The sequence below is a fragment of the Canis lupus genome, chromosome 20, assembly GCF_011100685.1.
Source record: "Canis lupus familiaris isolate Mischka breed German Shepherd chromosome 20, alternate assembly UU_Cfam_GSD_1.0, whole genome shotgun sequence".
In the NCBI taxonomy this organism is placed as follows: Eukaryota; Metazoa; Chordata; class Mammalia; order Carnivora; family Canidae; genus Canis; species Canis lupus.
The window spans coordinates 52,493,832-52,518,217 of record NC_049241.1 but is presented as its reverse complement, the minus strand read 5'-3'; the positions used below and the strand labels follow the sequence as shown (position 1 = coordinate 52,518,217).

Here is a 24,386-nt window from a genome sequence, read left to right as displayed (position 1 = left end):
GAAATTAAAGACTATCCTTGGAGAGGGAGAAGCGTAATAGGGGTCTAATGACCTTCTCAGGATCTTTCAAGGGAGGGAAAGCTGGAGGTTGAACCTTGCCTTGTTTTTAGACTGTGGACCAGGTTTAAAGCTCGACAAGGGAGGGTTACAGTGGGAATTAGGGCTGAATGATCAGGAGTGACGATCCGATGCTGGCATGTGCTCTCAGGAATGTTTGTGAACAATCTATTTCCAGAAATTTATATATATATATATATATATATATATATATATATATATATATATATATAATTGGATTAGAAACATATTTTTGGATTATATATAATAATATAATATAATATAATATATGTTAATATATATAAATCTTATATATATTATAATATATTATATATATATATTAAGATTTTCTTTATTCATGAGAGACACAGAGAGACACAGGCAGAGGGAGGAGGAGACTCCGTGCAGGGAACCTGATGTGGGACTCGATCCCAGGACTCTAGGATCACACCTTGGGCCAAAGGCAGGGGCCAAACCACTGAGCCACCCAGGGATCCCCCAGAAATATTTTAACAAGAGGCGAAGAACCGCCGCCCCCAGCCCTCGTTTCCGTGATTAGAACATGTGAAAAACGCATTTTGAAATCTTATCCTTAGGTCCTGATGCTCTGAATTGTCAATTTTCCCAGTTGCTTTCCCTCCTGACTATATTGTACCAAGGATCATGCCCACGGGAAAGTGCACGGAACATCTGCCCGGTTTAGCGAGTCATTTTAAAGAAAGTCGGGCTCGGGTCGAGTAGCGGAACATTGTGGGCTCCCTGCAAGCTCCCTCACACTCCCTCACATGTCCTTTTCCAATCATAACTGCCTTCCTCTCCCCAGAGGTAACTTTTAAAAGCTGACTGCCAGGACCATATTTTTAACTAAATGTTGAGCCAACACAGTGCTGCATACATTTGAATGGATCAACAGCGTTTTACTCACTGTACAAAACTCTGCAGGTGGATTTTTACTGTTTGTTCTTTTGATATATCAGGTACTGACTGGATCTCTACGAGGGTCCCACGTTAACAGTGGCTTCAGACACATTTCAAACACAGAACGTGTGTACGTGGGGATCCCTGGGTGGCTCAGCGGTTTGGCGCCTGCCTTTGGCCTGGGGCGCGATCCTGGAGTCCCGGGATCAAGTCCCGCGTTGGGCTCCTGGCATGGAGTCTGCTTCTCCCTCCTCCTGTGTCTCTGCCTCTGTCTATCATAAATAAATAAATAAATCTTAAAAAAAAAAAAAAGAACGTGTGTATGTAATTAAAAGGGGACGCTGTTCTGGGGTTCAGGGAGGTCCGGAGCAAAGGTGCAAAGTAGTAAGCCCTGATTCGTAAAGGAGCTGATGGAGAATACAAGACTCTGTTTTGTAAAGGTTGTTCAGGAGTTTCCATCAACAGGGTTGTTTCCACAGACATCAAATTATCCAAATGAAAGATTAAAAGCAAAACAGCTTGGAAGTCATGTTTGAGGAAACACTTTGTCGTCGTGATTAAGGGCTCAGATGAGTTTAAATCTCAACCCACTGTTAACTCACAACAGTTCTGGGCAGGCTGTGTATTCTTATGGGATTTAAAAAAAAAAAAAAAAAAAAAGGACACCTGGGTGGCTCAGTGGTTGAGCGGCTGCCTTCAGCTCAGGTTATGACCCCAGGGTCCCAGATGGAGTCCTACATCAGGCTCCTCTCAGGGAGCCTGCTTCTCCCTCTGCCTATGTCTCTGCCTCTCTCTTGAATAGATAAATAAAATCTTGAAAAGAAGAAAGGCCTCTGTTTTCCCACCTGTAAAAGATAAAATACAATCCGAGCTTCCTCATGGAGTCATCGTAAGATGATGCACCTAAAGCATTTAGCACATAATAGGGAGTCACTTAGAGTGAGGACATCACAGTACAGGTTGAAGAGTATGAGGGGGAAGCGGTTGAACGTCAAACATGTGAAAAAAAAAACCCCAGTTGTCTATATTTGTTTTGTTAAGATTATCACACACATATGTATACTCACTAGCTTTGGATTACTAAAGAACCTTGTTAAGAGCCAGAATAAATGGGTCTTTCAATATTGGGAGAAAGCTAAAAGACGTTTTGCTTTCCTGAGCTGCTCAAAATTGCAGGGACTTGCCATCCTTGGTTTGAAAGTGTCGGATGGCCAGGTGGCAGGTTGGTTCAGTGGGCAGCGTGCCTGTACGTGTGTGTGTGTGTGTGTACGTGTCTGTGTGCACGTGGTGTTTCTGTCATTGACGGTGGCATTTGCAGTGCTCGGCTTTAGGGCTTCATTGTGGAACTTTCTTGAAAAGCTGTAATCAAATAAAACACATGCCAGCACCTCCCCGGGCACACGGGGAGCCCTTGTGATCTGTAACCAGGCCCTGCCGCTTCCTAACTGTGGGAGGCTGGGCGAGTTACTCGAATTCTCCAAAGTCCCTCAGTTTCCTTGCCTGGAAAATGGGAATAGAAACATAAAGTCGGAAAAAAAAAAAAAAAAAAAAAAGAAAAGAAAAGAAACATAAAGTCGTAAGGATCAAATAAGGTAAAGCAGGATTATAGTTGGTTATTGTTGCTATTATTGGAGCTGTATTAGAAGTGTATTCACGTTGTTGCTGTTGTGTCATTCTTTTTATTTTAATAATTGAGACAACTGACATACTGTAAAATGCACAGATCTTAAGTGGTTGGTTCAGTGGATTTTGATTTTGATAAATATGCACTTGTGCAACCGCCACCCAAACTGAGATGGAACATACTGTCATCACCCCCAGAAGTCACCTTGTGCCCCTTCCCAACGAATTCCTCCCATCCCTGGGCATTGTTGATGATGATCATCATCGTTATTGATTGTTGTTGTTCCGTTTCTTCTTTGGAGAAGAGGAGAGTGGAGAAAGAATTGCAGGAGCCGTGGGGTGGGGCACAGGGGGAAGGGTGCAGGCGGCCCAGCTACTACCCCGTCACTGCATTTGTCATGCGTTTCATGCTAAAGTGCGAGACCCGACCCCAGACAAGGCCTAAGACAAGTTTTGCTGGAGAAGTTTAAGAGGCATTGGCAGGTTGTGGTAGGTGAGACTCACTGCCGTGAGCTGTTAGGATCCAAAGACCAAGGATTTGGTGGAGGTGCGAGAGGGATGTGGGCGGCAGGTTGCGTGGTGGCAGAAATACACCCCGGACACCCAGTGGCTCTGAACTTTATCAAGACAGTATGGAGCCTTTTAACCAAGGTCGGGATCAGGAGCCTTCCTCGTCCCCCCCCCCCCTTCCTTGCTTTCCAGGCTGTGCAGATGATGTGAATAATTCAGAGTTTCTGGGACTCAGCAGGCCGCTGTGGCTCTCGACTCCTGGCTCTTGCTCCCGGGGCCGCCCAAGTTCTCGGGCCAGCCAAGGGAGTGAGCTTCCCGCGTCCTGAGCCAGGCGGGGAAGCTGGAGGCTTTTAAAGGCCATAGCTCAGGCCCTAGACACGTGTTCCTTTGGCGTTCACTTTGCTGAAAACACATTCCCTAGATAGTTTCTCTTCTGCACAGACCTCTGGGGCTCTGGGGCACACTGGAGGCCCTTGCTGTGTGAGGAGCAACCTGATTTAGTCTCCCCTTGGGTAGGCTCTGAGCTCTCACATTTTTGGAAGGTGGTGAGCCCCATTGCAAGCTAGACACTCTGCATGAGTTCTTGTCCCGATGCTTCGGTGACTTCCCGAGGTGGACCCCATTATCATTTCCATCTCATGGAGGAAGAAATTGAGGCGTGGACAGAAATTGGTACCACACCCAGGGGGCCCCAGCTCCTGCCAAAATGGCCTGCAGCTCTTGCCCCTGCTCACAGCCCGACTGGGCCCAGGGCCGGAAACCTCCCTCCCCTCATCCCTCCAAGCAGCCTTTGAGGCTGTCACTTGAACCCCTTAAATGGCCTCAAATCCGTCTTCTGTGTCCAAGCTGCTCATCAGTTGATTTTTGCTTTCAATCTATCTGCTAAGTGCCAGGTACTGTTCTAGGCTCTGAGGACGCGGCCCAGGACAGTGACGACGGATTCCTGGCCTTGTGAGGCTGACATTCCCTCCGGGCAAGGGTAGATGCCAGTAATAAACTGGAGGCCACTGGGATACCACCTCCTGTTTGCTAGGACAGCAACTCTCAAAACATCAGAAAAAAAGCAGTGTTGGGGTACCTGGACGGCTCAGGTGGTTAAGTGTCTGCCTTTGGCTCAGGTCATGATCTCAGGGTACTGGGATCGAACCCCACATCTGGCTCCCTGCTCAGTGGGGAGTCTGCTTCTCCTGCTCCCCCGCCACTGCTCTCTGTCAAATAAACAAAATATTTTTAAAAATGAAAAAAAAAAAAAAAAAAAAAGCCAAACCGAAACCAAAAAAGCAGTGTTGATGAGGATGTGGAGAGGTCAGAAGCCTTATGCACTGTCAGTGGGAATGTAAAATGGTGCAGCCTCTGGTTTTCCTCAACGAACCATAGAATTATCACATGACCCAGGAGTTCCATGTCTGAGTACACACCCCAAGGAATTGAAAACAGAGACTCGAAGAGATGTTCATATAGCCATGTCCACAGCAGCGTTATCCGCAGTGGCCGAAAGATAGAAGTAACCTGTGTGTCCATCAACCACTGAATGGATAAACAAAATGTGGAACGTATCCACACAACGGAATATGATTCAGCCTTGAAAAAGGAAGAACGTTCAGATACCGGCTACGACACAGATGACCCTCAAGGACATCATGCCCCATGAAAGAAGCCAGATACACAAGGACAAATACAGTATTATCCCACTCACAGGAGGTCCCTAGAGGAGCCATGTCCATACAGAAAATAGAGGGTCACTTGAACCCAGGAGCTGGGGGGCAGGGGATGGGGTGTCAAGGCTTCTTGGGGACAGAGGTTCAGTTTGGGAAGATGAGACCGTTCACAACTGTGAATGTGCCTAATGTCCCTGACCTGTCCTTAAAAAAAAAAATTAACGTGGTAACTGTTATACATATTTTATCACCATTGAAAAAAGGAAAAAGAAAGAAAAGAGGTCTTTGTGGGAAGACGTAGGGATTTCATTCCAGTGTGTCGGAAAGTCCTTGGCAGGCTCAGAAGTGTCTTGTCCCACTTGGAGAGCTATGTGGCGTTTTCATCTTTGGTGTCTTCAGTATCTGCCTGGTGGCTGCAACGTGGCAGGCAGCAGTGACATTCAGTGCATGAAGGAGGAAGGAATTCAAGTGTCTTGGGGGAAAGAAGTGGATGCTTGTGAGTGTGCCCAGGGCTGGGGGGCTGCTGTGGGGCAAGTGGAGAAGAGAGTTCTTGTGTTCTGGCACTGGTGGGCTTAATGTGGCCAAGAGGTGGCATTTGGCATGTTCTGAGACCCTATCTGCCACTGCGGCCCCACTGGGCTCTTTTATGGGTTAGATTGTGTGCCCCCCAAAAGGAGATGCTGGAGTCATAACCCGCAGGACCTCTGAGTGTGACTTTATTTGGAAATAGACTGTTTCCGGTAGTAATCAAGTCAAAATGAGGTCATTAGGGTGGGTCCTGGTCCGAATGACCGGTGTCCTTAAAAGAAGAGTTGGGAGGCAGACACAGAGACAAATGTGTACAGAGGGAAGATGACGCGAAGATAGAGGGGGAAGATGGTCAACTGGAAGTGAAAGGGTGTGCCTGAACAGACTCTTCCCTCAAAGCCCTCAGAGGAGCCAACTCTGAGGACACCTTGATGTTGGACTTCCAGCCTCCAGAACATTTCGGATGTCGTAGCCGTGTGGTGTGTGGTCCTTTGTCGCAGCGGCCCCAGCACATTTGTACAAGGTCCGTCTCCAGATGGAAGTGGGTTGAAAGCCTCAAAAGGGTTGATGTGATGGGGTTTGGAGTTTATACTTACAGGCCCTCAGGCTTCTAAATTTAGACCTGTGCTCCCATCAGCCCTCCAGTTTGTGATTCCCTTATTGCCTTATTCTGAAAAAATTTTCTCCTACCACGTGTAGGAAATAGCTATCCATATGTTAGTTGTTTTTTTTTTTTTTTAATAGTTCTATGCTTTTCATACACATCTGGGGTTTCCCACACCTTGGCCAAGAGGTGAGACCTCTGACAAGTAATCAAATTTGTCAGCATTGGGTGTTGAATGGTCCATGTCATGGAGAGGGGGTCATACATATTTCCTTGGTTTTGGGAGAATCTGATGTTAGAACCCATTATTCCAGGGGCGCCTGGGTGGCTTAGTTGGTTAAGCATCTGCCTTCGGCTCAGGTCGTGATACTGGGGTCCTGGGATTGAGTCCCAGGTGTGTGTGCGGGCGGGTCCCTCAACAGGGAGTCTGCTTCTCTTTCTCCCACTGCCCACCCCCCACCCCTGCTCATACTCTCACTCTCAAGTAAATAAAATATTTATTATTTTTTTTATTTATTTTTAAATATTTTATTTATTTATTCATGACACACACACACACACACACACACACACACACAGGCAGAGACACAGGCAGAGGGAGAAGCAGGCTGCATGCAGGGAGCCCAATGTGGGACTTGATCCTGGGACCCCAGGGTCACACCCTGAGCCGAAGGTAGATGCTCAACTACTGAGCTATCCAGGCATCCCAATGAAAAAAATTTTTTTTAAAGAACCTCTTATTCAAAAGCATCAATCTTTGCACTTCTTGACTTCATGTCAAAACTATAATGATTGTAAAATGATCATAAAATATCTTCCATATAATTCTTCCTTCCTAATTTTTGAAAGCACCACAGCTTTGTTTGTTCTTCTTATAATGTAGAAAATGTAACCAAGTTCCCGGAAAGAAAAAGGAGAGGAAGAAAAAAATTTTTTTTAAATTAAAAAATGGGCAGTCCCGGTGGCTCAGTGGTTTAGCACTGCCTTCAGCCCGGGTGTGATCCTGGGGACCTGGGATCAAGTCCCGCGTCGGGCTCCCTGCATGGAGCCTGCCTCTCCCTCTGCCTGTGTCTCTGCCTCTCTCTCTCTCTCTCTCTCTCTCTCTCTGTGTGTGTCTCTCATGAATAAATAAATAAAATCTTAAAAAAACAAACAAACCCAGACTTGGAAGCTCTGTGTGGGCTTTACTGTGGGATGATAAGTCTGTAAACGGATTTGGAGAGAAGTGGCATCTTGGCAATATTTGCTTGTAACCTTTCACTTTTCCAAGAGTTCTTTTGTATTCTTAGGAATGTCTTATGATTTTTCTTCAGATAGAATATGAGTCTTATGAGCATGGTTTTTAGGTTGACTGGCTTTCTATCTCTCCATCCCTTCAACAGCCATCTATCCAACCATCCATTTGTCCATCCATCTATCCATCCATCCATCCATCCATCCATCCATCCATCCATCCATCCATCCATTTATCCATTCATCCATCTACCCATCCACTCACCCACCCCTTATCCACCTATTCTTTTTATTTCCCACCCATTCTTTCATCTACCCATCCATCTGTACACCCTTTCATCCACCTCTTTATCTACCTATCTGTCTGTCTACTGTGGGAGAGATTTTTAAAAAGTATTAAATGAGGCAATTTTCCAGAATATGGGACAGGGATTGTTTTCTCTATTCACTGCTACTTTACTAAGTGTGTACTAATTCTAAAGGCCATGGAGTTAATGTCCTTCAATTTTCCAACTCTGTAATCATAGCACCTGCAGATAATGATGATTTGCTGCCCTTTACCAATAATTATGCCAGTTATTGCTGTTAACCTTGTTACGGCAGGAACTTTCGGAACAGCGTTAAATGACAGAGTAGAACGTGGGTCAGCCGGGCGCCCTCCTCATTGGAGTGGAATGCCTCAATTGTTTTACTGCAGAGGATAATTATATAATTGTTAAGACTCTTGACCTTCCTGTTTTTAGCCTCCGTTAGCAAATGGGGTGTGATCATGAACTCTTGACTGTCTCATATAGCCAAGAGATCCACCTGGCATTTGCCCGTGTATAAGGACGGCAGATTCAGTGTGTTAAGCTGTTAACCTGTTAAAACCGCCTTGAAGCCCCCACCCCAGTTTTCAAGCAGGGTGGGAGTGTTAGTTTGTCACCTCCTGCCAAATGGCCATGTTCATTCCGGAGCTTTCATGGAGGGCCGTCATGCCCACTGTGGGCTTCAGGCCTGGGAACTCTTGGGACCCTGTGTCTTCATTGGGGTTAGGGTAGGTCTCAGAACTGCCCTGCACGATGGTAGGCGGAGAAAAGCTGGCTTTGTGACAGGTCCCACCGGGGCCTTGGGGAGTTGTTTCTTGTACCCTGAGAGAGGCCCCAGGTTTGGGAGAGTCTGGTCCAGGTGTGCCAGAGGTTTTTTTTCCAGGTGATGCCAACCTAGCTCCTGTGTTGAAATAGGACCTTCGAGCGAAGGTGCTCTGGGTATGATAAGAAACAGAGAAATAGGGACACCTGGGTGGCTCAGCATTTGAGCGTCTGCCTTTGTCTAAGGGTGTGATCTCGGTCTGAGGATCGACCTGGAGACCCGGGATCAAGTCCCGTGTCGGGCTCCCTGCGAGGAGCCTGCTTCTCCCTCTGCCTACGTCTCTGCCTCTCTCTGTGTGTCTCATGAATAAATAAATAAGGGACACCTGGGTGGCTCAGCGGTTAAGCATTGGCCTTCGGCTCAGGTCATGATCCCAGGGTCCTAGGATCGAGTCCCACATAGGGTTCCCTGCATGGAGCCTGCTTCTCCCTCTGCCTGTGTCTCTGCCCCTCTCTCTCTCTCAGTGTCTCTCATGAATAAATAAATAACATCTTAAATAATTGGCCATATATGTCTGTTTTCGGGGGGAGGGGGGAAAGCTTTCAAAACCAAACCGAAATGATTGTGTGGCTGCTGTGGTCCTCGTGGAGGTGGGCTGCTTTTCCAACCCCAGCCATGCGTGGCTCAGTGCAAACACTGCCCTGCTGTGCAAGGGCAAGGGGATGTGCGGTAATTGCTGGTCGGTCCTCTTGGTGAAAAGCGGAGCTCCACGTCCCCGTTGTTCTGAGCCGGCTAGCATCCATGCAGAGCTCTAGAGCACTTTGGGAAACACAAGTGCTCTTTGGGCAAACATGCAGGTGTCCACCTCCCCCTCCCCCCCCCAATGATGACACAGTCGCTTCTAAGCGCAGTTTCCTTTGTCCCAGACGGGGTTGCACGTTTGTTAATTTTCCAATCTTCGCTGTTGCTTCTTTCCTGGTCGTCTGATCTTTCACACCGAGCCTACTGAACACACACAGGAGACAGGGTGTGCTGGAAACCCCAAGCCATTCTAGCAACATCCACGTTTACCACTTCGAGAATAAGAGTCATAGTCGCCGAGCGCCTGATGGCTGGCGTTGAGAGGAAGGGATTCCACGTGGCCCCGTGGCCAGCTTTCCTTGTTTCATTGGTTTCCAAGGTAAGATTTGAACTGTTTACCGAAGGAAATTAGTGTAATAAGTCTCCTCTGGCATATATTTCCAGTGTCCAAGTGGAGCTGCTGAGATGTTGCTCAAGAGTAGCAGGAGGGTGGCGGGGGGGAGCGTGCGTCATGTCAGCCCGAGGGGGTTTTATCCGCGTTTTTGCAATATGGAAACCTGTTTGGAATGTGGGTGCATTTCCTTCTTTAGGAAGGTGAGGAAAAACTGGGCTGGTTTCTAGGATTTATCTCTTCTTTGGACATTTAAAATTATGTTTGTGGTTTTCTTTTTTTTTTTGAATTTTAAAGATTTTATTTATTTGAGAGAGAGCAAGTGAGCATGAGAGAGCACGAGGGGCAGGGAGAGGGAGAAGCAGACTCCCTACTGAGCAGGGAGCCCGATGCGGGACTTGATCCCAGGACCCCGGGATCATGACCTGAGCCAAAGGCAGATGCTTAACCTATTGAGCCACCCAGGCGCCCCAACATATTTTTTTCTATATTTTAATTTTGTGTGTGTGTGTATTGTAGCCAGGCAAGACTTTTTCCCTGAATTTGTGTCAAAGTTAGAGGTGTTTAGATCTTGACTTTGATGCAGTTGCGAGGGGGATCTTGTCACTCTGGGGCAGGGTTTCTCTGCCCTGGCACGTAGGACGTTCAAGGCCGGACCGTTCTCTGGAGGGGGACTCCCCAGGCACCGTGGGGTGTTGAGCAGCACCCTTGGCCTCACTGCCTATATACCGGCAGGCCCCCTCCCCAGAGTTGTGACAACTCCAGACGCCACCAGTGTCCCCTGGGAGGGCAAGGGGTACAGAACCGTCCCCTGTTTGAGGACCACTGGACTGCGACAGTGGAATATGGCAGGGGGAGGGCACTGCACAGTTTTCTCCTTTTCATGGCAAAATGGAAACCTGGAGCCAGCTGTCAGCCACGTGTGTGTAGAACCAGTGGTTTGGCATTGCGGTGCTGCCTGCTGACAAAAACCACATCTCCACCCCAGGGGGACCAAAGAAGCTGAGGAAATGTGATTACGGTCCACGGCGGGTGGGTTTATGGGTTTCCCAGGTGCCGCGCTGCGGGGAGAGGGCGCAGCGCTAGGGAGCAAAACAGGTTACCCCGCTCTTGGATGCCATCTGTTAAACACCCGATTAGAGACATCGTAGACGGGAAGGGCACAGGGTGCAGCAGCAGGGTTATTTGGTTCGGGGCGGGGTCTAGAAGCAGAGCCGAGGAAGGCAGTGTTCAGCATTTTCCCCGGGGTGCGTCACACACAGCAGGACACAATAGGAAGGCATCACCCACCTGTGTCGGCGACTGGCCCACAGCAACACTGTCTCGCTGTGGCTCGGCCACTCACTAGCTGTGTGACCGCAGGCGGCTTACTTACCGTCTCTGTGCCTTGGTTTTCTCATCTGTAAAATGGGCATGACAGTAGTGCCCAAGGTCGTTGGGAGGAACAGCTGATTGATCATCGATTGGAAAGGTGCTTGGCGTGCCCGAAACACCGCCCGGGGTCGGAGACGGGGGCAGACTGTCCTTTCGCCTGCTGCCTTGGTGGGGCGCTCGCCTGTCTCCACGTCTGTCCACCCGCTGTGACCTCCCCACCCCACCCCCGACCCCTGTGGCTTCGCTTGCTCTTCGCCAGCCAGCCAACTCAAGAGATAAGTGCAACCTGGATGTTTAGTGGAATCTAGAGGCTTCTTTCTGTCCCTGTGCCTTGGTGAAAAAAGGCCCGGGGCTCGTTTGTGCAGAAGCCCACCTGCGACTGGTTAGCCGGGACCGTCCCCGCTGTCAGACACGAGCCTCATCTGCACACCCTCTGCTATATTTAACCGCGGCCCGCGTCCTCGGGACCGCCCGTCTTTGGGCTTCCTTGCCCCTCGCAGGTACTGGCCGAGACCTTCGTCCTCCAGTGGCGACAGTGTCTTCCTTTGTGCATTCTTGCTCCTCTGGTCGAGATGTGGCTTGGTCGCCTGGAGTGGGGCCGTCGGCGAGTCTCCTCGGCTTCACGGAGGCTCCTTGTCCCCACGGCCGAAGACTTGGCTGCGCACCCTGGCTGCCCGGCACCTTTGAGCTGCCCATGAATGGGTTTTCAGAGCTTCTCTTGTTTACTTCACTGCACGCCTCTCTGTGGGCTCTTGTGAAATCATCGGGAGAGGAAAAGCCAAGTGGAAAACAGCCCTGCTTGGTGTCAGGGCTTGAGGGTGATGGAGGGAAACCGAAATGGAGATTTGCATGGACTGGTTTGCACATGTTACAAGATCTTATCTTTTTTTTTTTTTTTTTTTTAAATTGTGTGTCAGTCTGTTCTGGTGGTTCAGGGAAGGGAAATAGGGAACTCTGGGTCTAATGGAGGACAAGGATGGATAACAGATACAGCAGATGAAGGGCTCGGGAGCACCTGGGAATACCCACAAGCCATTACTTATTAGGCACCATCTACTGGATACATGGCCCTCCTAACCATCAAAAGAGGTTGGATTTGAGCCTAAGGTTTGGCTCCAGAAACCCAGCCTTTCCTGCTCTACTCTGCCTTACAGAGGAAGGGACCTTTTGTACTGGGTTTTGATGGTTGAATAGGAGTTTGAGGAAGACAACTCCTCCTATCCCATACTGATCTTGGCCTCCTGTTCCTCCTAGAATTGGCTAGAGGCTACTACCCTGGGGGCCATACTTAGGTTACTAGGGTGACCAGCTTGTCCTGACTCTCCCAGGACTGTCTTCACTTTAGGAAGCTTTGCTTCCTGGGAAACCCATTGGTCCCAGGCAAACCAGAACCGTTGGTCACCCTAGGTTTCACCCAGCAGCAGAATTTGACACCAGAGCCCGGAGGTCTGCTGAATCCTCTTTAACGTGTCCCCAACCATGCTCATCTCTCAAAATGCTCCCTTACATCTTCATGCTGGGGTTCTTTGTCTAGACCCTTCCATTTCTTGGCTCGGGTGATAATGAAATGAGGTACTTAATGCTTGTGATGAGCTGTGCAGAGTACTTGGCACATGGTAGCCCCTTTTGGTTTTAGTCATTGCAGTTTTAGCCCTTTTTGTTCTCTTTGAGACTATAGGGGCTGACACCCTGTCCCTGAATCCAGCAGGCTTCCTTGTACCCTTTTTTTTCTTCCTTTTTTTTTTTTTAAAGATTTTATTTATTCATGAGAGAGAGGGGCAGAGACACAGGCAGAGGGAGAAGCAGGCTCCCTGCAGGGAGCCCGACACGGGACTCGATCCTGGGTCTCCAGGATCATGTCCTGGGCTGAAGGCGGGGCTAAACTGCTAAGCCACCTGGGCTGCCCTGTTGTATCCTTTTCTGAGGGAGCATAATCATTCCAGCCTGGTCCTCCCCAAGGACCTGGCTGTTCCCCCCAGGAGCTGGGGGTGGGCACAATCACCATCAATTAGGGAACAGCCACATGTGTGCCCGAGTTACGGGGCGGCATGGCAGTGTCGAGTGTCAGCTCTTAGCGGAGCAAGGAGGAAACAGGTTCAGGGTTAGGACTCAGGGCCAAGACAACCGAAGGTCATCAGAGGCCAGGCATTTGAGTTCTGGCTGCAGCCCAAAGCGTCAAGCTGGGCCAGATGTTGGTTGAGTCTCTTCTCCTTCCAGCTGCTACCACCATCTTTCCCATTATCTTGCTGCTCTCTGCTGAGCAGCGGCCACCCCTGCTCACTTATTTTTATTTGTCTACTTATTTATAAATATTTATTTATTTTAGAGAGAAACAGAGAGAGAAAGTACATGAGCAGGGGGAGGGACAGCAGGAGAAGGAGAAGAGAAGAGAGCGAATTTCAAGCAGACTCCCCGCCGAGCGTGGAACCTGATGCAGGGCCCGATCTCACGACTCTGAGAGCATGACTGAGCTGAAATCAAGAGCCTGATACTTTTTTAAAAAAAGATTTTATTTAATTATTCATGAGAGACACACAGAGAGAGGCAGAAACAAAAGCAGAGGGAGAAGTAGGTTCCCTGCAGGGAGCTGGATGCGGGACTCAATCCCAGGACCCTGGGGTCACAACCTGAGCCGAAGGCAGATGCTCAACCACTGAACCACTAGGCGTCCCATCCCTGCTCATTTATTGAGGACGCCGGCTCAGACACCAACCCACCCTGGACCCTGATGCCGCCTTTCTTCACTGGTGTTCTGCAGGAAAATAATAGCCGTGCATGTTCATCGGGTGCTTAGTCTGGGCCGGGCCCAGGGCTAAGTGTTCTCTACCCACTTTCCTTTAAAACGTGGCCGTGAGCTTCAGGAACCTGCTCAGTTTTCACCAAAGTACCAACCAGCCTGGGCCTTGTGGTTTGACCATGTCCTAGAAGGAAGACAGGGAAGCAGAAATGGGGAAGGTCGTCAGGAAAGGGGGGCTCAGCACTTTCTGGGGCTCACCGACACTCCAGGCAAAGTCGCGCGCTTCGAGCCCTTGGGGTCCAGCCGGAGTGGAGGGGGTTTTGTGCGAGCAGATGTGGGTAGCGGTGGCGGCGGCTGCCTGTTCGGCCTGGATCGGGAATCTGGGAGATTATCGTGCTGTTTCGGTTGTGATCCTCTCCCCCAGATTTAGACAATGACACAGAGGACAGATACGAGGAGCCATGACCTTCCCTGTGTCCTTGTTGGAAGCATCCGACGCTGCGGGAGAGGCCTGGCTGGGCCCGACCGAGCTCCCTGGTGGTCACCCGAACGTGCCTGGACCGCAGCCTGTAGTCCTGGGTTCCAGTTCTGGTTCTGCTACTTCCGGGCTGTGTGTGCCCTTGGGATGTGCTTAACATCTCTGTTTCCTCTTCTATAACCTTGGGGGACATGATTGTATCTGCCTCATCCAGTTGTCGAGCGGATTACACAAGACAGTGGCTACAGGTCCCTAACCACAAGTGCCTCACAGGGAGCTGGCCCCTGTTATTTCTCCTTGGGCTCTAATGGGGATTGAGACCCCCCAACCTGTGCCCATCTGGAGAGAGGTCATGCTTTTTGTTTTAAATCCTGGGTAAGGGATCCCTGGGTGGCGCAGCGGTTTGGCGCCTGCCTTTGGCCCGGGGCGCGATCCTGGAGACTCCGGATCGAGTCCCACGTCGGGCTCCCGGTGCATGGAGCCTGCTTCTCCCTCTGCCTGTGTCTCTGCCTCTCTCTCTCTCTCTCTCTCTCTCTCTATGTGACTATCATAAAAAAAAAAAAAATCCTGGGTAAGCTCAGTAGCGAGGAATGAAGACCTCTAGCCGGGTTAGAGGGACCTGGCTCGGTGACCTTGGGGACGCTTTTAACTTTTAACTTGAGTGCTGAAGACCAGTTCTCTCTGGTCAGGCGGCTGGCGGCCCAGGCGTCTTGAGGTTTTTGTTGCCTCCAACCCATTGGTGCATTTGTTCCTTAACCGTTTGGGAGGGGGGTGGCCACAGGCGAAACATGACCCAGACCTGCCTCCTCAGGGCTACGGTGGATGGACCTCCATGAAGGGGGTCATTGGAAGAAACGGGTTCAGGGCCGGGTTCAGGGCCGGCGGAGGGAGGGAGGTCACTGCCTGCCTCCCTCGGGGCGGGGGGGTTGGGGACACATGTGTCCTCTCCTACCCGGTTTACTTCGTACACTGAATCCCACCCCCACCCCCCCACATCGGACGCCTATGTAGTCGGATTATGAGAAAACACCTTCATGGGGTTGATAATCCTTGAAAGGAGCTGATTTATATAATGTTTGGCCAGGCTGTTAATAGCCGACCGGCCCGGGTTTTAGAAAGTTCAAGTGCCTGTGTCCCGTGTCCTTGGTTCTGTAAAAAAGCCCCGCATTGGGACGCCTGAGTGGCTCAGCAGTTTAGTGTCTGCCTTCAGCCCGGGGCGTGATCCTGGAGGCCTGGGATCGAGTCCCACGTCGGGCTCCCTGCATGGAGCCCGCTTCTCCCTCTGCCTGTGTCTCTGCCTCTCTCTGTGTGTCTCTCATGAATTAAAAAAAAAAAAAAAGCCCCACATTTACAGGTCCCTCTTCCAGAATCATCTCTCAGGCTTACAGAACTCTGTCTCTGTTCTGGGTCCTGTTTTAGCACATAGGTTCCTCCTGTAACCGGGACTGTGAGAGACTTTGACTTTTTTGTAACGTGACACTTAGTAAGAGTAGCATCTTCTGTTTCTCCAGGGTTTCTGGTTTTCTTAGGACCTGGGTTAGTCACTTTCCGTGCACGTCAGCAGGTTTAATTTTCTAACGGGCTGTAAGGTGGGGATTGTTACTCATTAACCCCTGTTTACAGATGGGGAAACTGAGGCCCGAGTAAGTTGGCTCACTTGCCTGATTTCACACAAAGGCAGACTTGATCGTCGACTCTGGGTCAGCCCCACCTCCCAGTCTGACCTCTGAGTCCTAGTTGGTATCCCTTCTGTCCTGCTCCCCACGGGCTGGGAAGTGTGAGCCCCTCTGTGTCCCCAGGGCCCAGCCCAAGGCAAACCAGAGAAGCCATGTGTGTATGTGGCTTGGCTGGGGGTCTTGTGATCATCACAGCGCCCATCAGTCGTCTTGGTGATCACTGGCAGAGAGGCAGTGTTTGCAGAACCACGCAGGAGGTAGAAGGAATTTACTGGAAGGCAGAGGGGGTATTGGCAGAAAGTCAGCATCGGGAATCCTGAATTTGAAGACCCTGCAATGTGAACATTAGAAGTTCCGACTCTGGAGCCAGACTGGGTTCGAATCCTGGCTCCTTCCACCATGCCCTTGGTGTGTGACCTTGAGCAAATTACTGAATCTTTTGTTTCCTTATTGACAAAAGATGGATGATGTTGTACCTGATGCGGTTAGCGGGAGGATGCAGACCTCTTAATCAATGCCTGGCGTGGGGCTGGCTCTCGCTCCTTGAATGTGTGCGTGTGTATGTGGTAAAATAGACATAATGTGAAATCGATCATTTCAGCCATTTCTAGGTGTCCAGTTCAGTGGCATTAAGTACATTCATATTGCTGTGCAGCCATCACCACTGTTCATCTCCAGAACCTTCCATCTCCCCACACGGAGACCCCATCCCCAGGAAGCACTGACTCCCCACCCCCTCCCCACCCCTGACTCCCACCACCTCCTCTCTGTCTCTGTGGATGGGCCTTCTCTGGGAACCTCCTGGGAGTGGGGTCATGCAGAAGGAGTCCTTCTGGGTCTGGGTCCCCTCTCTAAGCCTGGTGTCCTCAGGGTCCATCCACGTGGTAGCAGGTGTCAGAGTGTCCTTCCTTTTTCAGGCTGGAAAATAATCCAGCGTGCAGATGGGCCCCCTTGTGTTTATCCATCATCCATCAATGGTGCGGTTTGGGTTTTCTTTCTTTTCCTTCTTTTCTTTTCAAGATTTATTTATTTATTTCAGAGAGAGCACAAGTGGGAGAGGCAGAGGGGGAGAGTCAAGCGGACTGTGCAGTGGGAGCCAGACGCGGGCTCCATCTCACGACCCTGAGATCATGACCTGAGCTGAAACCAGGAGTCAAAGGCTCAACTGACTGAGCCACCCAGGCAACCGTGCATCCTGGGTTTTAAAACCCACCTTCACGCTGACATCTTGCACATGTGTGCCCAGGTCATGGACAGCGAGTAGGTTTTCCGTTGCACATCTGTCCAATGGAAAGCCTGCTTTTCCATCTCCGGGCCGTGTGGGTCTTCAGCCGTCTGTCTACGAGAAATGAGAACATCCGACCTGTTTCCCGAGATGAGTGTGGGGATGGGATGAAAGAAAACATGTGAAGCTGCTCTGAACATGTCAAACAGAGAGACCTCCGAGGGCGGGCTCCCTTCCTCTCACACCATGGCTCTGACTGCTTGACTTGCTATTTCACTTTTCCTATTCCAGGTCTTTCCCAGGTCTTTCCCTGCTGGATCTGGGTTGTTGATGGTGGATGCTTTTCTTTGTGAGTGACTTTAGCGGCCCAGGCACCGGGCTCTGGATTATCCAGCTTTAAAGGTGTGCAGATTCTTTGCTTCTGAAATCATCCTCCCTGAGACATTCTCTGTCTTGATGCATTGAGACCCCCATAAAGGAGGACTGACCCTGAGCATTCACCGGTGAGAGAAGCAAAAAGCAAAGCAATACTGGTTCTTTGCGTGCTTCACCGAGGGTGGGCTCTTGCAGTGCCCCGTAGTGGTCTAAGGAATCCTCAGTGTTGTTCCAAGCCTCACATTTTAAATGGAGCTTAGGAAGGGCCCCCATTGCTGGCCTGGGGCTTCAGGAATTCATGGAGGGACCAGGGACTGGCAGAGAATGACACGGAATCAAATGGAAGCTTCTCTCTGGCTCTGCCTGCCTGCTGGCTGGTAGCATGATGAGGGCAGTGGCAACGGGACCCCCATGGCCTGGCACGTGGCCGACCCTCAGCAAAACTCCTGCAGGTGGATGGTGCAGTGGATTGCACACGTGTGTGCAGGTTGAGAGCCCAGCTGGAGATATGAGATGTGGGTTATGGGGACTCTGGAAACTTCGGTGTGACTCGGGGGAGGGTGGGGTGCTGGAGCCTCTGCAGCTGTAACTCAGGGCTGGAGGGACAGACGAACGTTGCAATTTCAGGCCCATTCCCTTGTGTGATTTCCTTCTGTCTTTGCCACAGGTCACACTCCAAGGCAGGGGTTCTCGCTGGAGGGTGACTCTAGCGGTATCTGGGCACATCTGAGGTCATGACTGGAAGGGGTGGGTGTTACTGGCATCTAGAGGGTGGAAGCCAGGGCTGCTGCTCACTGTCCACCCTTGCGCAGGACCACCCCCAAGACAGAGAATGATCCGGCTCCTGATGTCCACTGTGCTGCGGTGGAGAAAACCTGGTCCCAGACAACAGTGATGGTGGGATTGTCAGCCCCAGATCAGTCCCAGATCTCCCAAACCTGTGACGTGGGAAAGCGCCCCAGAGTTCCCAGGTGTGCGCTTGGCAAGGAAGGAGGAGCTAGCAGGTGGTCCCTGCCTCACAAGGACCGGTACCCCCTCCAAAGCTCTGTTTGGCAGAGGATGTGTTTGTTGCCTCTTGCCCGTGGTATCTCTCGTGATAAGCTTTGTGGGTTGTTCCGGATTGTGATGTTGGGGACAGCGTCCTCGTCTCCTGCTCCTGGCCCTGCAGCACTCCGTCGGTGGGAGAGGAGGCAACTGCCCAGCTCAGTGCTCTGCTCCTGTGTAAAATGTGTTTGTGCACTTTGGTTTTGGTTCAGAGGGTCACTGGGTTGTGTGCTTTCCTTTCGTTGTTAATTTAATTTGTTACTAATAATAAAATCCGGAACTCACCTGGCCCTGAAGCCCCAGGTCATTGAGAAAGCTTGGTGGCATGCATGAGCTTTTCAAAGGATGGCTTTGGAAAAAAGCAGAGGATGGAGTAAAATCGCCCCCTGTTCCGGAACAGCAACATTTCCTGAAAACAGAATTTACCTGATTGCTGACTAAAGCAACAACTCGAACCCAAGGGGTCAATTTTTCTAGAATTACCTGGTTGTACCAAGGAGAGTTTGAGGTCTCTGGGTAGGGGCACAAAATTTAAGGCGGCATCAAAAATATTCAGTACTTGGATGCTGTATTTGAAAAAAAAAAAAGTCAAATTTAAGGCCAAAGTATTTATGATGAATAAAATTTCAAAATTTTAAACTTTTTTTTTTTAAAGAGAGTGTGTGCACATGTGCATGAACTGGGCCGGGGGGTTGGGGCAGAGGGGAGAAGGAGAGAATCCTTAAGCAGGCCCAATGCTGAGTGGAACCTGACATGGGGCTTGATCTCATGACCCTGAGTTCATGACCTGAGCCGAAATCAAGAGTCAGATGCTTAACCTACTGAGCCACCCAGGCGCACCCAGATTTCAAAATTTTAAATAAAAATGGGATCTGACCCTGCTCACCCCATCCCAATCTTTTTTTTTAATTATTATTTTTTTACCTCACCCCAATCTTGGTCCTATTGAATCCTGATTTTAATAAAAAAATTTGATATTTGATGCACCATGGACTATTTGGCCTTAATTTGTTTTAAAGATTTATTTATTTATTATTCATGAGAGAGACAGAGGCAGGGGGAGAAGCAGGCTCCCTGCTGGGAGCCTGATGCAGGATTTGATCCCAGGACCCCGGGATCATGCTCTGAACTGAAGGCAGATGCTCAACCACTGAGCCATCCAGGTGTCCCTTTTGGCCTTAATTATGATTTTTAAAAATATTGTTTGTTCTGATGATCGTGTGGTTTGGCATCCACTTAACATTTGTGCCTGAGGTGAGTGCCTCATCGCCCACCTTATCCCAGTCCCAACCCTGGGAGTCTGGGTTGTTTTCTCAGATTGTTCTACAGATGGGGAAACTGAGGCCCATGGAGGGCTGAGTTTCTGTCCTGGGGTCTCAGCCAGCAAACTGGGGCAGGGACTTGATCCTGAGCAGTTGGACCATGGAATCCAGACTTTTCTGGCTTTTAGCTTCTTGTTGGCTTCCTATAACTGTGCATGTTTGGGAGGCCAGAGTTTCTCCTGCTTATTTACAAGGAGAGACACCCCTGTTTCTTTTTGGTTTTTACCTTGAATTAAATCAGGGCTACATGAATTATATAAAACCTTGTCACGTAAGTGCTCAAACCATCAGATTTCGGCCGGTGTGTGTGTGTGTGGGTTTTTTTTTTTACTTATTTATTTATTTATTTTTTAATCAGGGTGAAATGTATATAACAAAATTTACCATCTTAACCATTGTTAAGTGCACAGCTCAGGGCATGAAGCACATTCACATTGTTGTGCCACCACCCCAACCATCCATCTCCAGAACCTTCCATCTCCCCACAAGGAGACCCTGTCCCCCTTACTCCCCCATGAAGCACTGACTCCCCCTGCCCCCTGCCCCACCCTTGGCTCCCACCATCTCCTCTCTGTCCCTATGGATGGGCCTCCTCTGGGGACCTCCTGGGAGTGGGGTCCTGCAGGAGGGGTCCTTCTCGGTCTGGCTCCTCTCCCTGAGCCTGATGTCCTTGGTGTCTGTCCATGTGGTGGCAGGTGACAGGGTCCCCTTCCTTTTTAAGGTTGAATAATGTTCCGCTGTATGCATGTTTTTCTGTGTGTCTACTTATTCATTTATATTTACATCTATCTAATCACATTTTGTTTATTCAACTGATTTTTTTTTAAAAAAGGATTAAACATGCAACGATCAAAATCATCTTAAAGCGGGGTACAGGGAAAAGTAAGGTCCTCCCACGTCTATCCTCTTCCCAGAAGCAATCACTCCTCTGAGTTTCTTATTCATCCCAGAGGGGACTTTTGTGCACATATGAGTGTAGATGCCACTCACATCTGCCTGCCCCCGTTTGTGCACAAACACACTCTCCTCTATACTCTGTGCCTCGGCTTTCTCCTTTAACGTGTTTTTCTTTTGTGGCCACATCAATTGTGATGGACTCATCCAACCTGCAATCGATGGACATTCCCGGCCCTTTGTTGCTGTGAACAGTGAAGCAGTTGGCTGTCCTCATCCTTGAGATGCACAGAATTTTTCTTTGGGAGCTGCCATCCTGAGGGCTGAGAGCATCCTAGCCCTTGCTCTGGGGTTGCAGTAGGGTGGGTGAAGTAGTGTTCAAAGATGGGGCGGTTCAGAACATTCTGTATTTAAGCCTGTAAGTTATTCACACATTATTTTTGTCCTCAGACCCACACGGATCTTTTATGGGGTAAAATGCACAACTTTTACAGAGTTGATCTCCACGTTTGCATCCACGGAAGGGCAGAAGCGAGAGGTTCCAAATACATGTCTGGTTTGTTCCGGCTGTCGGGGGTGAGGTGGGAGTTACACGTTCATTGCTTGCTGCACGGTGTACTTGGAGGAACTAAGCCTTAATTATTAAGGTGATGCCCAGGCTCAGGTGGGTTTGCAGGCACCGCCAGGTGTGGGCCATTACCCTCAGCGCGCCACCTGGTCTCACCTGTCCCCGGGGTGCGGGGGTGCGCTCTCAGCCTTGCGCTCATGCCCCAGGGGGAGGTTCAACGAAGACGTGATGGTGAGCGGTGCAGCCGGGTGAGCCGGATGCAAGTTTTATGTTTGGTTTGGTCCGATCTCATTTTTCTTTCTTTGTCTTTTTTTTAGAAAAGATTTTATTTATTTATTCACGAGAGACACAGAGACCCAGGCAGCGACATAGGCAGAGGGAGAAGCAGGCTCCCTGCGGGGAGCTCGATGTGGGACTGGATCCCAGGACCCCGGGATCACACCCTGAGCCAAAAGCCCACTGAGCCACCCAGGCGTCCCCCGATCTTATTTCTGAGACACACTTGGGGACCTGAACTCCGATAACCAGCCTGCCCAACCAAGCCCCCTAGGCTTACCCAAATGCGCACCTGCATCCCCGACCTGGGCCAGTTCCTCTCCCGGTCCCTCCTAGGTTATGAGCTGCTGCACCCCCCCCCCCCCGCCCCGCATCTGGGATTTTGCCTTCACATCGGGGTTCCCGACGCCCTTCCCTCTGCCTCTTGACCCCCACCTGCGCCACAGCCCTCTGCCACCCTCTTGCACACAGGCAAGCTTTAGGTCTTTTCTAAGGTCCAGTGCCTCGTATTTGGTAGTGGTCGCGTAGCTCTTAGCCAGTTACTGCATGCAAAATGGTGTGACTCTTTTCTATCCGATTCCTGAATTGTTTTGTGTCACTGATGACGTGTGTGGGTGTTGTGGCCCTAACCCTGTGCCCCCCCCCCCCCCCCCCCCCCCCGCAAATGTGCTGAGCTGCATTTCCAGGTAGTAACAGGGAGTTGAGGCCTGGCTTCAGCCCAAGGCCCAGCCAGTCACCTACAGGGCCGCAGTCTTGTCACCTCCAGGCTCAGGACTGGCCCCGAATCACCGTGGCTGGGCAGGGCTCCCAGCCCATGCACGTGAGGATGTTCGTAAAAGCAGTGGCCACTGTTTTATGGCTTTTAGCCTTTGCTGGGCGCTGGCGTGGGACGGACGGTGGATGAAAGACACAGGCACCCACTCTCGTGCCGCCCGTACTCAGGGGGCCTGGTGTTCGGTAAACACGTCCACAAGCAGATGGACAAGATAATTTCAAGTCGGTGATAAGCCCTAGGAAGGAATTCTATCAGAGTGACAAGACAGGCCAGGGCCAGTGGAGGCTCCAGGAGGTAGACAGGTCGAGGGAGTCCCTTTGAGAGGAAGCTGCCACGGAGGCAATGGGGAGCAAAGTGACTTCTTGGTGGCTGGATCTGCATGTGCAAAGGCCCTGGGGTGGCCTGATGTTTTTTAAGGAATCGATTTTTTTTTTTTTATTGCCTGGTTACTCAGTGCCACAGCAGAGGCACAGAATGAAGCTCAGAGCAATTCTGCAAGCAGGTGGCCAGATGATCCTCCATTTTGCAGAAAGGGATGTGGGCTCAGAGAGGTCAAGACACTTGCCCAGGAGGCCAGAGTCAGGCAGTAGCAGATTCCACCTTGGATCTTACTCTCTGCCCTGAGCTTCTAGCCACTGGCATGCACTCTCTGAATAGATTACCATGTGGGGTATAAGGACAGCACTGCCTCACAGCCTCCATTAGACCCCCTCGGTCAGCTCAGCAGCTGCCCCCCCGCCTCTCTCAGGCGGGGTCTCTGGCTCTGGCACCAGTGGGCCAGGACTTATCCTGGCCTCTTCTCACCCCCCATTTCCTTAGAGCCATGGCTGTTGGTTTCTCACACATGTAATGATTGTTCTCTGAAGCTAATCAAGATTCTAATGCTTGTGTGTGTTAGACCCCATTTTTTTTAATGATTTCATTTATTTGAGAGAGTGAGCGAGAGAGAACAAGTAGGGGGAGAGGGAGAAGCAGACTCCCCGCTGAGCAGGGAGCCCAATGCAGGGCCCCGTCTCAGGACCCTGGGATCATGACCTGAGCCGAAGGCAGATGCTTAACCCATAGAGCACCCAGGGGCCCCTAGACCCCATTTCTCTAATGTAAAGTTTCTATTTGGGCACCTGCTGTCTAATTTTCCAAGGTGGGTTTTTTTCTTTCTTGCTTCTTTCTTTTTTTTTTTTTTTTTGGCTGCTAAGGAAAAGTGCATTAATTTTTATCTTTGTATCCTGTGGAACTCTGTGAATAATGGGCAGTGGGGGGTGAGGACTGCCAAGGAAACAGATAGGAAGGAAATTCTCAGGGTGGGGGGGATATCTGAGAACCAAGGTACATCTTTGATCTCCAGATGCCATGGAGGGAAAGGCCAGGTGAGCTGGGGGTGAGGGTGGTGGGGGGCGTACCCAGGAAGGCCAGGGGCTGTGTGCGAGTTCCAGCACCAGCCCAGTGACATCACAGAGGGGTGACTGTCATTGCCTGAGAGCAGTGCCAGGAAGTAGAGGTTTGTGAGCCAAATATGAGGTGTTTTCCTGGGGGTGCAAAGGGGACACCCAACAAGGTGGAGCCGTGTCCCCGTGGAGACTGTAGGTTTCTTTATCTGCTTGAGGATTTCCTTCCTCCCAACCTTTCTCTCAGTGTGTGTGTGTGTGTGTGTGTGTGTGTGTGTGTTTGTGTATGTGTCTGTGTGAAGGGACACAGTTACACCTCTTGCTTTGGGTCTTACTCATTTTAAGTTTGAGCCCAAAGTCATTCGAGGCGCAAATTCCCAACCTTTCCCAGCATTTCATAATCACAGGCCTCAGGGAGGAATGTGCCCCAAAGCCCTCCAATTATGGTTTCCTTTGGAGGCTATTAAATCTTGATCCCTGAGAGGAAAATTGGGCATTCTCTGTTCTCCCTTTCAGTCTCCAGTGTTCTGCTACTGTTGGTGAGCCCTTCTAGAAACTTCCAAGTGGTTCTGAAGGCCGTTTAGGTACCATTGGGAAGTGTGGTTATTTTATGACGTTGCTGGGCTTTTTAGAAAGAGCACGTCGTGGGTTTTACAATGATCCCTGGACAATCATGTTAGCTGTGTCCTTTGGGGGGAAGATGGGAGTGTGGGGTTGATGGGAAGGTGGAGAGACTGGGGATTTGACTTCGAATGGACACACAAGTGTCTGGTGGGGACCTGCCTGTGCTGGCTGTGGGGATCCTGGAGAGCATGGGCCCCGGTGTTTTCTGCCTTGGATGCCCGCCTGGCCTCGGGCTGCCT

At 50.2% G+C, this 24,386-nt stretch overlaps 1 protein-coding gene across 4 annotated transcripts in view; it reads left to right on the top strand.

Annotated features, from left to right (window-relative positions):
• The window catches only part of INSR (insulin receptor), a 135,257-nt gene that overhangs the window by 42,066 nt on the left and 68,805 nt on the right, over positions 1-24,386 (top strand). The window contains exon 1 of one of the 4 annotated variants that reach the window (XM_038567409.1): positions 23,445-23,505. The exons of 2 other annotated variants lie outside the window; for them this stretch is intronic. In XM_038567409.1, the coding sequence (XP_038423337.1) occupies positions 23,484-23,505 (22 nt within the window). In that variant the 5' untranslated portion in view covers positions 23,445-23,483. Of the gene's footprint in view, positions 1-23,444; positions 23,506-23,650; positions 23,719-24,386 lie in introns of those variants that run through there. One more of the 4 variants, XM_038567408.1, reaches the window with a different exon arrangement.